We start from the raw sequence: 16,046 nt of genomic DNA, 5'->3' as shown, positions 1-16,046 counted from the left end.
GGGGGGGGGGGGGGGGGGGGGAGCGCCTGGGCCGACTCCTCCCTGCGCTCAAACCCGGCCGCACCGCCTGGGCGCGCGGAGAAGCCTCCGCAGCTCCCGCCCTACTTAAGCGGGGAGGGCACAGCCCAGTAGCCCCGCTGGGGGATCCAGCGAGGGGGCGGGGGGAGAGGCAAAAAAGAATTCAGTAATAATAATAATAATCTTATCCATAAGATAATAAGACAAGCAGAACTGGGATGCTCCGTCCGTAACCTGCAGGCTGGGGCAGGTTGTGAATTCGCCCAACACCTGAGAAATAAAAGCACGACTGAACAATTTCGAGGCGGGGCGGGGATAGGGTGTGGGGGGTGCCGAAAAGTTTGCCTGAGCTCGAGCGTCTTGTGGGGGGGCCGGGCGGGCGGGCGCGATGCCGCCCTGGCTGCTGAGCAGCCTTTGCTGCGTGCTGGCGGCACTGGCAGCGCTGGGCGCCGGCTCCGCGGGCGCGGAGGTTGCGGAGGAAGAGAAGCTAATCCGGGTGCTGGTGCTGCTGCCGCAGGACGACGCCTACCTCTTCTCGCTGGGGCGGGTGCGACCGGCCATCGAGTACGCGGTGCGGAGCCTGCGGGAGAGCGGCGGCGGGGGCTTGCCGCCCGGCTACGCCTTCCAGCTCACCTACGAGGACTCGGCGTGCGGCAACCGCGCCCTCTTCAGCCTGGTGGACATGGTGGCCCTGCACGGCCGCCGCCCCGACCTGCTGCTGGGGCCCGTCTGCGAGTACGCGGCGGCGCCAGTAGCGCGGCTGGCGGCCCACTGGAACGTGCCCATGCTGTCGGCCGGGGCTCTGGCCGCCGGCTTCGGCGCCAAAGGCGGCGAGTACTCGCATCTCACCCGCGTCGCCCCCGCTTACGCCAAGATGGGCGAGATGCTGCTGGCCCTCTTCCGCCACCACCAGTGGAACCGGGCTACGCTGCTCTACAGCGACAGCAATCCCGAGCGCAGTTGCTACTTCGCCATGGAAGGCGTCCATGTGGTCTTCCAGGAGGAGGCCTTCCACATGGCCGTGCACAGCTTCGACGAGAGCAGCCGACACCTCGACCTCGACGACATCGTCCGCACCCTCCAGACCGGCGAAAGGGGTGAGTGGTGGCAGGGTGCCGCTCTGCTCCTCAATGGTGTTCGGTAGCTGCTGGGATGAGGGGACAGGGTGTTGGGGCAGTGGGAACACCGGGGAGGAAAGGTCCTGCATGAGGGGCAGGCACCATCACGTCCCAGTTCATGGAGAATATCATTGCAGTGGTGTGGTGGCATCCATGGACCAGGCATCCCCTGACCCAAACCAAAGTTATGCCCACAGAAGTTCATTAAAGCTTCACCTCCTGTGGCGGGAGGGAAGACTTGCCCTCAGGGACTGCACTGGGAGGGCTTTGTGGCACAGTAAGAAATCATCTTTCTGCCGGTGGCCTGGGTTACCCAGAACTGTCCTTAGTTGCAGAGCAGCAAATCTGTTGCTAATTCTCCGAGATTTTTGAAGTGACTCTTGAAGTGACTTTTGAAGTTCAAAGTCTAAGCAAAGATGTTTTCTTCTCACCCTGCTGAGTCTTGCCGTGGGGGTCCTTTTCCCCACTCCTGCCATTGAAGCCCCATCAAGTGCTTTGTAAACAACAAATGCATTTAGAGTAAGCAGTCAATTTGGGAGATGTGTGGATGTGAAACACGTGAATGTGTGAAGTAATATTGCCACCAATTGTTACCAAAACAAAGTGGAGATAAATGGCTTGTATAACATCTTGGAAAGTCACCCCCGGGCTGGATGAATGACTTTACATCACGTAGCAGTAAAATGCTCAAAGTGCTTTTGGGACGTGCATATTTTTAGCTAGATGTGTTTTAAAGTGAGCTCCCAGAGCAATGAAGGCTTATCAAAAAAGCATTTTTTTTTCTGTTAGAGGCTTTCAGCAGCCAGAGGCTTCCCCAGTAAATTACTGCAAAATAAGAAAAGGTGGGGGGTGAGAGGAACGCAGGCTCGAGTTAAGCAGAATACTTCAGTTGTTTTCCAAAGAGATGGAGGTGTGCAAAGTGCTTTGTACTGTTTTTAGTCCTTGATTGTTGAGTGTAGCATCAAAATTGAACCAGTACAGATCATGCTGCGTGTGAGTGCCCCAACTGGTGTTAGATTGCAGAAGGCTGTGGACAGAGCAGGCTTGCTTAAGCTGCTGAGAAATCCTGAACGGGTGCAGGCGTGTCTGTGAGATGACTGAGGTCCAGTAGCATGTGGCTCTTTTAAGTCTCTCTTCACCAAAGCAGGTGCTTAAAGTAGAGCTTTCCTAGTAAGTGCTGGTCGGGGGAGTATACTGAAAGAAATGTGTTAGTGCTACAGGAAACTGCTACGTGGGAAAAGTTGCTTTTATTTTCTAGCCAGCCTAACTTTTGTGCATGTATTTGGATTTGCTGATGGTAAGAGCATAGCAGCAGGCTTACAGCAGGAAAAGATGAGTGTTCACAGCCAAAGGGAGCTGTGGCTGTGCTGTGGGAATGTGACTGATGGCTAAAGGCAGATCTCCAGACCTTGCTGACAATCAGGGAAGAGAGGCTTGCTTTCAGCCTTGGCTGAAAAGCTTCACTGAGCAGAGACCTTTGGTCTTGCATCATTCTGGAACTTGCAAATTACTGAATAATAGTATCCCTCTGTCTCTTTTCCCTCCCACTCTTTGTGCCCTGTGGGGTCCCCTCCCTCTGTCTCATCTCTTCCTTTGTCCTCTGGCTTATGTTGCTGATTTGAAAGGCAGCAAGGTGAGACCTCCAGCTTCCACTTGTGCCTCTCTGACTTTTAAGACTGACTGCAGGACTCACCTGGCACGTTACTCTAGGCTTGAAAAGTTGTTCTGCTGCTCATGGCACCTTTCAGGCTGTAAGAATATTGTAAAACTTATATATCATGGGAAGGATGCAGCATGTGCTTCAGATGAGGTCTTAATTTCTCCTGAGCGAAGAGGTCCCTCCCACTGGGCAACAGATTTTGTGGGCAACAGGTCACAGTGCAAAATGGTTTTTAGGAACATTTTTAGTTGGTTGCTTTTCTCACCAGTTTTTAAAAGCTCTTATGTCACATCTAGTATGCCACTGTCCTGTGCTCTGACCCTCCACTTCTCAGTGTCCAGAGATTGCTGCTGCTGGTGGTATTCATGAGCTACTCTGAGTGGGAGTGGGCTTCCAAGCAGATCAGAATTCGTACTCAAAGCAGCTCTCCCAGAGCTGGGAAATTAGGTGTACCTTGGGACCTGGTGCAGAGGCTGGCCCCGTGGGTCAGATTGCTGCTAGCTGGAGGCTTGTACTGAACTCCTGGGGGTTCAGGAGGCAGAGGAACATTCAGCTAAACACTGTTTGCCAGTGGCTGCCTCTTCAGTCCTGGAAGCTACTTCAAAAGACTCATGTCCTGGAAGCACAGCAAAATCATGATGAAAAATATGAAGATAAGGGTTAACCACTTGTCTGTAATGAATTTCTGTAGTAGTACAAGCATCTTTATAGGCTCAGCTGACGTTGTAGGCTCAGGTTCACTGTAATGGTCACAGCGCCAGGACTGTGCTTAAATGTGTTCTGCTAATACACATAGTCCAAGGGATGCGTGTAGCAAAGGGTGTGCTTACTCCTTTAACTGGAATTTAAACTCTTTAAGTATTTGCAGGATGAGTTAATAACCCAAGTCAATAAATTCAGAATATCAGTATTGGAATTAATGCAGTCTGTGTATATTATACTGGAGGGAGAACATTTTCTATGTGTTTGCACGTACACATTGTATGTACACAATGGTAAGGTACAGATGCAGATTGAATACACATAATTTACATTTTTGGAAGATTGTGAGAGACATCCAAACAGTTAATATTACTTCCTTTACGTTCTTTTAGAGGCTTACAAGGTATGATTTAATGTATTTTAAAGTAGAATTTTTCCCCAACTCTTTTTTTTTTTTTTCTTTCCCTTTTGCACAAGGTCTTTTACTGGTGTTGTGGGAATCTCTTCAATTCCATCTACAGATTATGATTTTATGATAGATATGAATTATAAAGGCTAAGTCAAGGGAGAATTGAGGGGGCAGCAAGGAAACATTTCAAAAAGAAATCTCTCACCTCTACTGAAACTTGGAACAGTAAGACAAATTTGTTCCTGATGTGCATCTGGAAAAGATTTGATCCAAATTTTATTGTAAGAAAATCTTTTTTCTTCTTCCTTTCCTTCATGCTAATATACTTCACAATGGCCATGAAATACGTCTTGCTCTGTTGCTCTGGAAATTATTATATTACTCTGCTATAATCAGTAGGACAGAGCTGAGCACAGTATAACTTTCCTGAAGCGTGGGGATGTACTGAACGTGACTCACCCCAGCAGCGCATCTGGAGCTTTATGCCTGTGATGGCAGCCAACCAGAAAAACAATGGGAGGCAATTCATTGTATGCAAAAAGATTTGGCCTGTTTGGCCTTTCCATTTCATATAATAGCAAACACTTTTACCCAGAAAAGCTGAATGTGGTTTTTATTCAGTTTTATTGTTGGGGTGAAAATACTTGCCTACATTATTGTAGCTTTTGAGCCCTACCATGCGTGACGGTGTTCTTGGAAATGTGTGTGCAGTTGGTTTCAAATCATCGTTCCCAACAGTATCTCTTATGACTTTGCTGTAGGACATATTCCTGAAACACACTCCGGTACAATACTCTGCTGCTCCCTCTGATGTCAGTAGCTTCATACCCATAGTCTTGTGATCCTATATAAAAGGTTACAGTATAAGGTATGCAATGTGGGAGGTGCCTCCTCATTGCTGAAGACCTTGCCTACTTTCCCTTTGCAGTGTGAAGTGGTAGCAAGGAGAGTCATTCCTCCTGCCCACAGACTGGGGAAGAGACCTCTTGATTCAGACTTGTCACAGTCTGGATCATAGTGTCCACACGGACCATACCTGTGGCACTGTGGATCCTGTTGTAGCAGCAGAGCCACTGCTTAGCTCTAGGTCTGTGATGCATGAAGCTTTGTGGCTTTTACTCATGTAACCCCCTTTATTCTTTGCACTCAGAAAATGGAACTTGCATTGCCCGTTTCTGAATATTAAGCATCCCATCAAAGGTAATTTCCAAGCCTTGTTATATAGTTGCTGGAGGGACAGTCACATCCTGGAGAGGTTTGTACTTCTACCCCTAGGGAGGCATCTTGGGAAGGTGTGAATCAGCTGCAGAGATGCTGCTTACCTCTAACTGTAGAGAAACAACAAATTCTAGACCAGTTACCTTAATTTTAGGTGACTGAGGTGTATGTGAGATGTATCTACACCAAATCGTTCAATGGAATTGAAATTAAAATGCCACTGTAATGTCATTGTATCACCTTAATTCTTCATTAGATGTTACAGCAAAGGCTTGTGCTTGCAACTGACTCTACAAATATATGCAGCTGAAGAAATTTGAAGCTGACCTTATCACATATTGCAGGGGTAAAAAAACTTATATCACACACCTGACTCTATCTAATTCTTTCCAGAAGAGACAAGGGACTAGGAAGCCCCTGTGTGTTTGGTACCTGCCGTCTCTCAGCTGTTTGGGAAATCAGCTTTGTTTGCCATCTGCGTTGTCATCTTTGTTGCGACATGGGGAGGACAGCTGGGGCCACTGTCTTTGGCAGTGTTCATGCTTAACAGGCTGTTCCCTGAAGTTCTTAAACTGCTTCTTATCTGTGTTTTTCCATTTTCTTCCACCAGTTGTAATCATGTGTGCCAGAGGTGACACAATCAGGAGTATTATGTTGGCTGCTCATCGGCAAGGAATGACCAATGGGGACTATGCTTTCTTCAATATTGAACTCTTCAACAGCTCATCATATGGTAATGTTTTTCTTGACCAAGTATGTTGCAAATTCTTCTGCGTGCCAGTTAGTATTTTTAGATTTGTTAGCATCAAAATACACCACAACAAGTCCCAAAATACACCAGTATCTCTCCCCCCAGTTGCAGTTAGCTTCCACTTGGGCTGTGGTAGTATTGCAGGAGATAAAATCAACCTTGTGGCTTTAGTTGCCACTGAATGGATCACAAGATGCCAAATACTCTGTAGGCATTACTTTATGTAGTTATTTGTATGGGGAGCAATAGACAGAAACATTGGTTATCTCAGTTAGGTGTGTGTGCTCAGCTTGGGGTTGCTTGCACCATCCCCAACCTTGAGATGGGCAAATCTCTGGGCAGGAATACTTCTAGAGCTGAGTTGTGGCAGCTGCAGGGCCTGGGTCTCCAGAAGTCATCGCTGTGGTGGGGAATTCACACAATTGATTAGTTTCAGCTTTTGATCACAACCTCCAGCTGCAAAAATATTCACTAGAGTTGTGTTGAAGTGAAAGCATTGGATCAACATAGACACTACAAATGTACTAGATCAGAGTGGATAAAAGTGGCTCATTTTATCTTAAGTAAAAAAGATCAGATTTGTCAAATTATAGCCTAAATTTAAAATGTAAATTACATGTATTTTCTTTTTGAAGAAAAGTGTTCAGTGTTCAGTTACATTCAGTTTACATTTATTATAATGGCAGTGCACAGCAGGGAGAAAACCTGCTTTCAGCTGCTAGTGCTGTCTCAGTTAAATTCAAATTAATAGTGGAGCAATGCGCTGGGGACCAGTTTTTACCTGGGAACTAGGTTTTGTTGACGTGGCAACATGGCTTTTGAACAGAGCAGCCTATTTTGCAGGCTGCATTTAACTAATCCAATATAGTAATGAATTAATTTCAAATTGAAAACCAAACTGGTGTTGAGAAAGAATGAGAACTTGTTTTTTGTTTTTGTTTTGTTTTTTTCCCAAGCCTAAAAAGGCTGACAAATGGGAATAATTGAAGTCACATGGAGGATGTTTTGTTTATTAAATCAGTTAATTTAAGTTAAATTCTTTTGCATAAACTTTTGGTTATCCATTTGCCAAGATTATTTTTACAATAAACGGTTGTGTTTTTTGAAAAGCTCTATAATGAGGGAATGTAGCTGTTTAAATTTGGAGATATAGGTAGCTCTGTGTATGCCTTGGAGCTTAACTAAACAAGTGGCAAGTTCTGCCAGGTGATAAAGAGATCGCTCAAATAACTAAAAAAGATAAAGTTGCAGAACAAGATCAAAGCCAATGGCTCAAATTGAGGTTTTCTTTTTGCTGAGTATTGAATTTGGAGTGACTTCATCCCTTGTGGCATAAGCAGAATCATTTGGCATTGCAGCCTTAATCAGAACCAGGGCACCTGTATCAGCAGTCACAGAATCCTGAAATTTTGGCCCTTCTGTAAACCCTGGGAGCTGTGCAGGCTTGACTTGATTAGCAGCTGCTGATCAGATAACCCCTCTGGCTACCAGCAGTGTCTTGCTACCACTGCACTGCTGCTGCATTTCATCTCACAGAGCAAAAATGCATCAAAAGTGATTCACTGTAGAGAAGTAGGCATCCCTGGACAGGGATTCTCATCATCCTTTGATACCCACAGTGGCTCATGAGTCATCCCCTTCAATGGATGGTTCCTTGCCTTGGCTGGAATGACTGCTGGGAAGCACTGAAGCTGGCTGAGGCAGGTGATACCCAAAGTTCTCCTTGAGCAGGGGATGCTCATGTAGAAACAGCAGCTGCAGGGGGTGGGCTGCTGTGTTCTGTAATGGTTTTGCTTTCCAGGATGCTACTTGTTAGGCTGTAGGGGCAGTTGCAGGAGGCACTGTTGGACTCTCCAGGCTCAGCACCCTGCCCTGGAGGGCCCCAGCATCACAGCAGCTGTGGAGTCGAGTGGGTGTCCCCAGTGGACAGCACTTTGTTCAGCTGTGTACAGGGCAGTGCTGTGCCATGCTGGTGTGGGACCTCTGTGGAACACGGTGATGGGGGCCATACCTGTGTGATTGTGTGGGAGTCTCAGCAGAATCATCCTTTGCATTGTAGGTAGTCCAGCCTTCTTTTCGCCTTTCCAAGGGATTAATGAAAACTGTCTGCCTTCTGATGTGGTTAAAATGTTAGATTGTGGCATTTCCTGACATTTCTAAGTAAAAATTCTTTAAAACCGATTTTGCTGGTTTTTTGTGGGTATGTTACCCGTGAGGAGTGAAATGACTCCACATCAGAAGTTTACGTTTGTGCAGATGGTCATCACATGTGGAAAGCATAATAGAGAAATGTGGAGAAATTCCCCCCAAATTCCTTGTTCCATGTGGCTGGAGATGCTAGATTCTGTGCCTTATAAAAGGTACAAAATCCAGGAGTTGGTGTGATTGGTGTGACTGGCACTTTGCCTTTGAGTTCAGATGACCATGTTGCAGTTTGTTGTTGCCCTCTGCCCTGAATATTTTTAATTTTTCAGAAGAGCAGACGTATTCAGTGTCGAGGCTGCAGTAATTGCACATAAGTACATAAAGTACAAAAGTACATAAAAAATCCATGAAGGAATTTAAATATGTAAATTATTATAGGAACACTATTATGCAGGTTTATGACAGGATTTTTAAAAAATAAATATTTATAGTATCCAAGACAGAAACATACTTGCTTTCTACCAGCACTACCATATTTTTGTCTACAATTTCACTCTTTTTAGCCATCTCCATTTGTAAATACAAAGCTGTAGCAAAGCCCTCCATGCTGCTTGAATATTACACCTCAGAAATGCAGGTACTCTGCTGTGGCAGAGGCTTCTCAGCTTTGAGGGCTGGGGAAGCTAGCAAGATGTGCTACCTTGCAATTGCCAGCTGTGCGTATCTTTCTTATTGGAAAGAAGTAACAAGAATGAGGAGCAGGCAGTGAAGGAAACAGTGCTATGTCTGAGGGCAAAGCCAGACTGTGGGTTTTAGCAGCTCTCCAGTGTTTTCATCAGTTCTGATTAATTACTGACGTCAGTAATTTTTACCAGTTAAACTTTGTACCGGGAGAGAAATCCCTGACCAAAAGCAGATGTATCTAGAACTTCTTCCTGAGAGAATTAACAAGGTTAATTGGTATTTATAAAGATTATAGTCGTAACTGCTGCTAAGCTGTAGTAAATAATGTTTTGCTGGGGTGGAAAAGAGGTAAAAGGACTGAGGCGATCTGTGCCTCCCACCCTGTGAAGGGAGTGACAGAACCTGCCCTGGAACCAAAAGCAGCAGGAGGAAAGACTTGTCTAAGACTTGTCTTACAGAATAGTGCAGGTCCTTTGCTCCTTTCCCTGTGCTCACTGAGGAACCAGAGCCATTTTCCAGTTAATGTGCTGTCAAAAAAAAACCAAAACCAAAAACAGAAGCAAAAATAGTCCAAACAGCAGTGCCAAGGTATGAGGAAAACAAAATGCAGACACTGTAGTCACCTGCTTTGGGGATAATGAGGTGGTCCAACCTGGTTTCTCTGGCTACCCTTGCAAACTTACTGTTAATCTTCGTCTCCACTTATTTAGCCATGATGGGGTTTGCTGCTGTTTGTTGAAAAATAAAATTACTGTCTGGTGCTTAATTATTTGTAAGCATTTCAAGGCTACCACTGTTCCCTTTAGACCTCTTATATTTATCATTTATGGAGAATAGCACAAAACCTGGTCTAGGGCAATGCGGACCTTTGAACTGATCTTGTGAAAGTCTGAATCAGGGTCTTACGACCTGGTCTTAGGTCAGGCTCTGTTAGGCAGAAGAACTCCTCTGCTAATTAACAACCAGTAAGATATGCTGCTTTTAAAAAAATCAGATGACTTTACTCGTGGTCTGAGTTGAATTCTTCCCCTGCTGTGACAGAAAATATGTAAATACAGCATATGTACAGTATCCCATTCTATTTCTAAGTGTTTCTTTGCTAAGAGCAGGGCTGGCCTGGCAGCCACTGCATGCATGAGTTTCTCCTTGACTGGAGTGGAAGAGCTGTGGGAGAAGTAGCTGTACCATCTGCCTCCCATTTAGGATGATGATTATACTATTGACTTTATTGGTGCCTTTCTGACTGTCCAAGAGTGTTGCTTGTAACAAAAACTTTGTGGCTGATTCTTCCCTCACTTGTTCTAACAAAAATATCTCTACATTCAAGATCTGGCACATGTTTTTAGCTCTGAGATGTCTTCATGCTTAGGCTTCATCCCACCCTTTAAAAATAAGCAAGCACAGCATGGGGGTAAGGTTGTCCTTCTGCTTGCACATTTACTTCCCACCAGCTGTTCCTCCCTGCCCAGCTTCTGCAGCTCTTGGAGCAGGTTCAGTTCTGCCTTGTCATCTCCCCAGTGTGCAAGAGAGGGGTGGAAAAGGAAGGCAATCCTGTAATGTTACCTAATATGGAGTTGGAAATATGCTTTTTTTCCCCTTAGGAAATGGCTCTTGGAGAAGAGGTGACAAACATGACCTTGAAGCTAAGAAGGCATACTCATACCTGCAGACCATCACTCTGCTGAGGACCGTGAAGCCTGAGTTTGAGAAGTTTTCCCTGGAGGTGAAAAGTTCTGTTCAGAAGCAAGGTCTGCATGAGGATGACTACGTAAGTACTCAATGACAGGTTTCAGGTCTTAACATCTTTGAAAACATGCAAAAGTTGTAGGTAGGCCTTGTCAGGACAGAATTACCTGGGGTTAGTTGTAAAATCCCACTGTTGCCTGTATGATATTTTTTTTTTTTCTTTTTTTTTTTTTTTTTTTTTTTGTGTGTGGGTAACGCAAAGAGCAAGACCCTCTTATTCTGAAGGAAGGCAAATTGCCAAGTTTCTCTTCCTCTCCCACCAGGCATAGAACTATATTTTTTTTTTCTCACAGTAATTTTTTTCATTGGTAGAATCAGTTCTTGGAAAGTTTACTGGCTGGATTGCAGCTGATTAAGTTTTTCCTGATATGAATGAGAAAAGTGGTTTTAATTCACAACTAAGCATATTTAGGTTGTTGCTGTGGTTTATTTTAAACTGCCAAAAATATCAGTGTGGCCTTTGCAAGTTCTTTTTTAAGTATAGAGAAATGCCACTGTCCTCCAGAGATGGAGATTTCTTAGTATTCCCAAATGTAGGAGGAAGATGCTTCTGAAAATTGCCTTTGAGCTACTGCTAAGCTAGTTCATTAGGCATTTTCACAGAAAAGTCCTCTTTGAAAGCAAGAATGTGTAGCACATACCTATAGGGATTTCTGCATGCTGATACAAGTACTTCCCAGACAGCCAACCTTCCCCGTGATGGGGAGTAAACTTTCCAGATGGGCTTAAAAAAAAATAAAAAAAGCTTGAGGGAGTTTGGTCAGTCTTTGGCTGTGAGAAATGAGACCTAGGAATTTATGCCTGAAATTCTGTAAAGCAATCTAAACCCCTCATTCACCAGCTCCCACTTAGGCACCTCTTGGTATCAATCATTGTGTCCCTCAGAGGTGGAGGCATCATCTTTAGTTTGAAGTACAAGCTTTTGAACTTCTAGTGCTGTGTTGATCAATGACATTTCCTGCAGAGCCTCATCTGACTTGAGAACACCTCAGGAAACCTGTGCTGCTTAGAACATAAATATATTTTATTTTAAAGTTTACTTAAAATGTTAAGTTTGAATTACATCAGTGGCTTAAATTTTTTCCTGTGAAACTTTGAAAGTCTAGGCAGGCAGAAATAGTGAATTGTTGTCATTCTTTACCTTGGGTTAGTGGAGAAATGCCAACTGCCAAGTTCAAGGAGCTCCTCTCTGAAGAACCTGTGAAATGAGTTTTGAAGAAGGTATGGGACAGAATTTTTTACTGTTCTCCCTTTACCTCTGTGTGCCCTTTTTCAGGTGTCACTTAGCCATCTTGAAAATCTACTAGGTGCTTTTGGTTATGGTTGGTGAGAAATGTGATTTTGAATATTAGAAGTGCAGTCATCCACAGTTCTGTGGCTTTTCTAGCATGGGCAGTGTGTCATTTCCCCAGATGAGAAAAGTGTTAAGCTGCTAAGAGCTCAAGGTGCTGTCCTTTATGGTTTGAAGGCAGGGAAGGGGGTGGTTTAGGGTTCTACAGGATGAGGACACATTGCAAACCCTGGGCAAGTTCAGCACTGGTAGGTGCTGGATGGAAACATCTTTTAGGGTCGAGCAGAAGTGTATTCCTGAGAGAGCCAATTCCCCTGTGCCAATCCAGGGGAGATTTTTCAGGCTAATGTGTTTGCTGGGTCCTCTTTCCTCACTTCATGGTTGCTTGTACAATCAACCCTCCATGCTGGCAGTGGTCCTGGCAGTAACAGGGTGGGTATGAAGGTGCCTGGCCCCCTACATCCTTGTCCTTCAACTTCTGCCTGGCTCTGAGGACTGCCTCTCCCTATATCTCATTCCTTCCTGGGATCCAGAGCTTTTCATCTTGCTCCAAACACTCCCTCACCCAAACCTGTCAGCCTTTGCTGAGGCCAGGCAGTGGCATGGAGCCCCTCATGGTCCTCTTCCTGTTCTTGCTTTCCCACCTGGCTTTCTGCACCCTTCCCAATCTCTTCTTGTCAGTGCCGTAGGGATATGATGTTCCCTGTGGAGGAGCTACAGGTCATGGCTATGGGGGAAGGAGGCTTGTTTTCAAATGCAGAATGTGCTGGTATTACAGGAATACTTAACTTACATAGATCTCAGCAGGGTCTGAGTTACCTACTTTCTCACAGCCTCCAATACCCAGTGGGAAAATAATACTTTGAGAGGAGTGGCCTTGGGTTCAGCAGAGTAAAAAAAAACAATAGCTGTGTTACTCATTAGCAATATGTGAATTTTAACTATCTGGTTTGCTTTTCATAATTTATGATGAGTTCTACATTTCCCCACTTTGGATATCAGGTAAGATGCTTCATATTGCCTTAAGGGATGTTCCTGCTGCCATGTTTAGAGGAGAAACATTTCAGGCTTAAGAAAAATGTCCATTTTAAAAAATAATGAAAAAAAATTAGAAGCCAAACTGACAGCCAGGTTCTTCCTCTCTGAAATATATGTGGGTAGTGGGCACCTTACTAATAGTTTTTCATTTGGCAGCATGGGAAGAAAGTGGCAGTTTTGACTTGTGTGCATGCTAAGCAAGGATGTGTCCTCTAAGGGAAAAGCCTGGGAGGGGATGCCCTTCAGCTTAGTGGGTGGGAAGCAAGAGAGATGGATTTTTCTCTGCTGAATTCTGTTCCTAAAAACAAAAACTCTGGGCAAAGACAGTGGCACAGTCCATGTTAAGTGCTTTCATAATTCTTATGCACTTCTGCAGCTGTGTCCCAAGAGGATGAACTCAGAAGCAATCAGTGTTTCTTCTCTGTGTGGATTTTACCAGTGTCACAAGAAAATGGGGCCCCAAGTCTAAATTGTCTTGCAGTGACCCTATCACAAAGTTAATGCTGCCATTTTGTCCTGGCCTCTTGCCAGCACTAATCCTAAAGGCATTATTATGTACCAATAAGGAATATAATAAAATTGGAAAATAAGCAGATGACAGGAGGAAAGATAAGAGAGACAGAAAGGGCAAAGTCCTAAAACAGCAACTGTCCAATTGCCAGATGGAGAGCACATATGGCCCTTGAAGGAGTAGCAAGTCAGAGTGTTGGCCATACAGATTTGCAGTCACACACAACAGAGAGAAATGTAGTGTGGGTACATCTTGCCGAGATCAGAAACTGCTGTTGTTATCAGAAACTCCTATATGAGTGATAACACTGTGAAGATGGAAGAGCCTGTGCCTTGTGTGTGTGCAGGAGAGTGTGGAAAAGGCAAGTTCTTAACTCCTCCAGGAATCTCTCTTGTGAAGGAAAAAGCTTCCTAAAGTACCTTTTTAACAAGATGGTGTTGAAAATAAGAGTGGCAGAGAGGTTCTTAGGAAGCATTTTAGGAGTATTTGCATAGGTAGTAGTTAACGCAGGATGAGGCTAAAAATCATCATCCTGGTTGCAATGTCTTAGTGCAACAGCTGCCTGAATCCCTTAGCAAGTGTTACTAGTTTGCTACTAATACTGAAAGCAGTTACTGTCTTGTGAGTGTAACCTGAAGAACTGTGGGCTGAAGCCTCAGATCTGCTCAGCCCTCATTTGAGCATTTGCTGATGTAATTATTTTTTTCAAAAAACATCCTGTGATTCTGTAGAAAGCCTGGCCGTTTTATTTCTTGCCCACCTGGAGATGCCTTCTTTCATAAAACAGCAGAAAAAAGAACAATTTTTCCAGTCTGAGGAATTCAAATTAAAATTTGAGGTCAGGTATAAGGACAGTGGGATCTGTAACACAGATTATAGTAGTTTTCTCACTTCTCTCATGTGATACATTACCAAGACATTAACAGCAATGTGTCCTGGTCTCTTCCTTAGTTTAATTGCAAAATACAGGACAAGTTCTGCTTGCAGACCTGTAACCCAGGTGAGGCAGACAGCAAGGGGAATTGCGTGCGCTTACTGTAAGAAAGAATTTGAAACTGTGTCTGAATTACTGTGATTATCTGCCAACAGATACTGTAGTTAAAAAAAGGTTTATGAATAAATAGCATTATGGTTAAAGTATATGCATAAGCCATTTTTATTAAATAATGCTGAACAATTAATGAATTGGTGGTAGTCTGCAGTTTGGGAGCTCTTAATGCACCTTCTGTTCCTGACTCAAACCTAGGATTCAATAAATGTTGGTTGGGTTTTTTTTATGTCAAACTCGGTATTTTGAGCTGGGATGATTTTACAGACTGGGGTATTTGCTTTTCTGAGGTTACAGACCACCCATGGCTTATTTTTTCTTTTAATTTAAAAGCTGAAAATGTAACTAATTAAACAAATATTTCTGCTGTGTTAACTACATGACAGCATTGTTCATGAGGTGAATGTGTGGGGTTTATTGTGACTATAGCCCTTTTCACACAGAAAATGAGCAGCAGGAGAAGGGAACTTGAGCCCAAGTTGCCTGTAAAGTTATCTCAGTGAAAGAATGAATTACATAGATTAATTAGATTAGTGAGATGTTCCTACCTAGTAGAAAGGACAAGTCTTTTATTTAACATTTTCATCCCTCTGCAATGAGAAATGGTCCACATAAGAGCAACTGTTTGAGCTCCAACAGTTAACTACAAAAGCTACGTGGGAGGTAGCCATGCTCATAAACTTTATCATCTCATCCATAATATCTGTGCCAGACTCTTCCCCATGTGTATTCCTTACGTCAGCCTTTTAATTAGGATTGTACACCAGCTAAGATAAGGGTTTGGAGAACGGAGTGATTCATTTGTGTCACTGTAACACTGAAAATGTAACAGTTTCAGCAGTGTAAGTCCCACATGTCTTTTTTCAGGCACAGGCAGGCAGGATTAATGACAGGCAGGCTTTTGTGTCTCCTCTGACTGCACCAGGACAGGAGAGGGTTTGGGGGAGATTATTTTTTTTTTTTAAAAAAACAAAACCAACAAAACCCTGCCGGGGGATAATTTGTTCTAATGAATACGTCTATTCAGCTTCTGGAGTGCTTTGCTAATTGTATTTGAAAGAATAAAACCAAACCACAAGCTGCTTTCAGCAGCCAGAAAAAGTGGATTCACATGCCAGCTCATTAACAAGATGAATTCTATTAGTAAAACATATTTAAGATTTTCTTGACCAGCCTTTCACCCTTTGGAATTAATGAGAGTTTCTATAATTTCTGTAAGCACAGTGTTGAATTGTGGATAGCTAAATTTGGTGAATGCAGCAGACGCTTCTTTTTTGTTGTTGTTGAAGTTAATGCTTTCTCAGCGATATGAAAGACTAGTGTCATCCACATCAGGGTCTTAGGCAAAACTGCAGCATAATACTGTGTTATTTACCATCAATAGATGTCATAGAGGACAGTAAAAGAAAGAAATTCTTTTTCTCACTTTCCAGGGATTTCTGTTTAGTATTTCCAGACAATTTTTTAAGCTGTTTTAAATTGTAGAGATATAATAAAACTGTAAATACACCTGAAAATAGTAACATCTGAACTCTATGGGAATGTGAAATTTCAGAGTTTGATCTTCACAAATATTTTGTATATTTTCCGTAGCCCCATGTTTTCACTTGGGTTTCACAGATATTCACATTCCACTTTACTAAACAGACACTCAGACATTTATGGGCAAGGCACTCTGCCTTTGAAGTACTTGCTAGAAATACACCT

General features: G+C 43.8%; 1 protein-coding gene across 1 annotated transcript in view; it reads left to right on the top strand.

Moving 5' to 3' along the window:
• Window positions 1-406: 406 nt before the first annotated feature.
• The window catches only part of NPR3 (natriuretic peptide receptor 3), a 39,446-nt gene continuing 23,806 nt past the window's right edge, over window positions 407-16,046 (top strand). Inside the window, exons 1-3 of the mRNA XM_030467427.1 lie at window positions 407-1,115; window positions 5,736-5,858; window positions 10,307-10,473. Of these exons, the coding sequence (XP_030323287.1) occupies window positions 407-1,115; window positions 5,736-5,858; window positions 10,307-10,473 (999 nt within the window). The remainder of the gene's footprint in view (window positions 1,116-5,735; window positions 5,859-10,306; window positions 10,474-16,046) is intronic.

The sequence above is a fragment of the Calypte anna genome, chromosome Z (assembly GCF_003957555.1).
Source record: "Calypte anna isolate BGI_N300 chromosome Z, bCalAnn1_v1.p, whole genome shotgun sequence".
Lineage (NCBI taxonomy): Eukaryota > Metazoa > Chordata > Aves > Apodiformes > Trochilidae > Calypte > Calypte anna.
The sequence above is the reverse complement of the archived record's forward strand: the minus strand, read 5'-3'. Positions and strand labels throughout refer to the sequence as shown.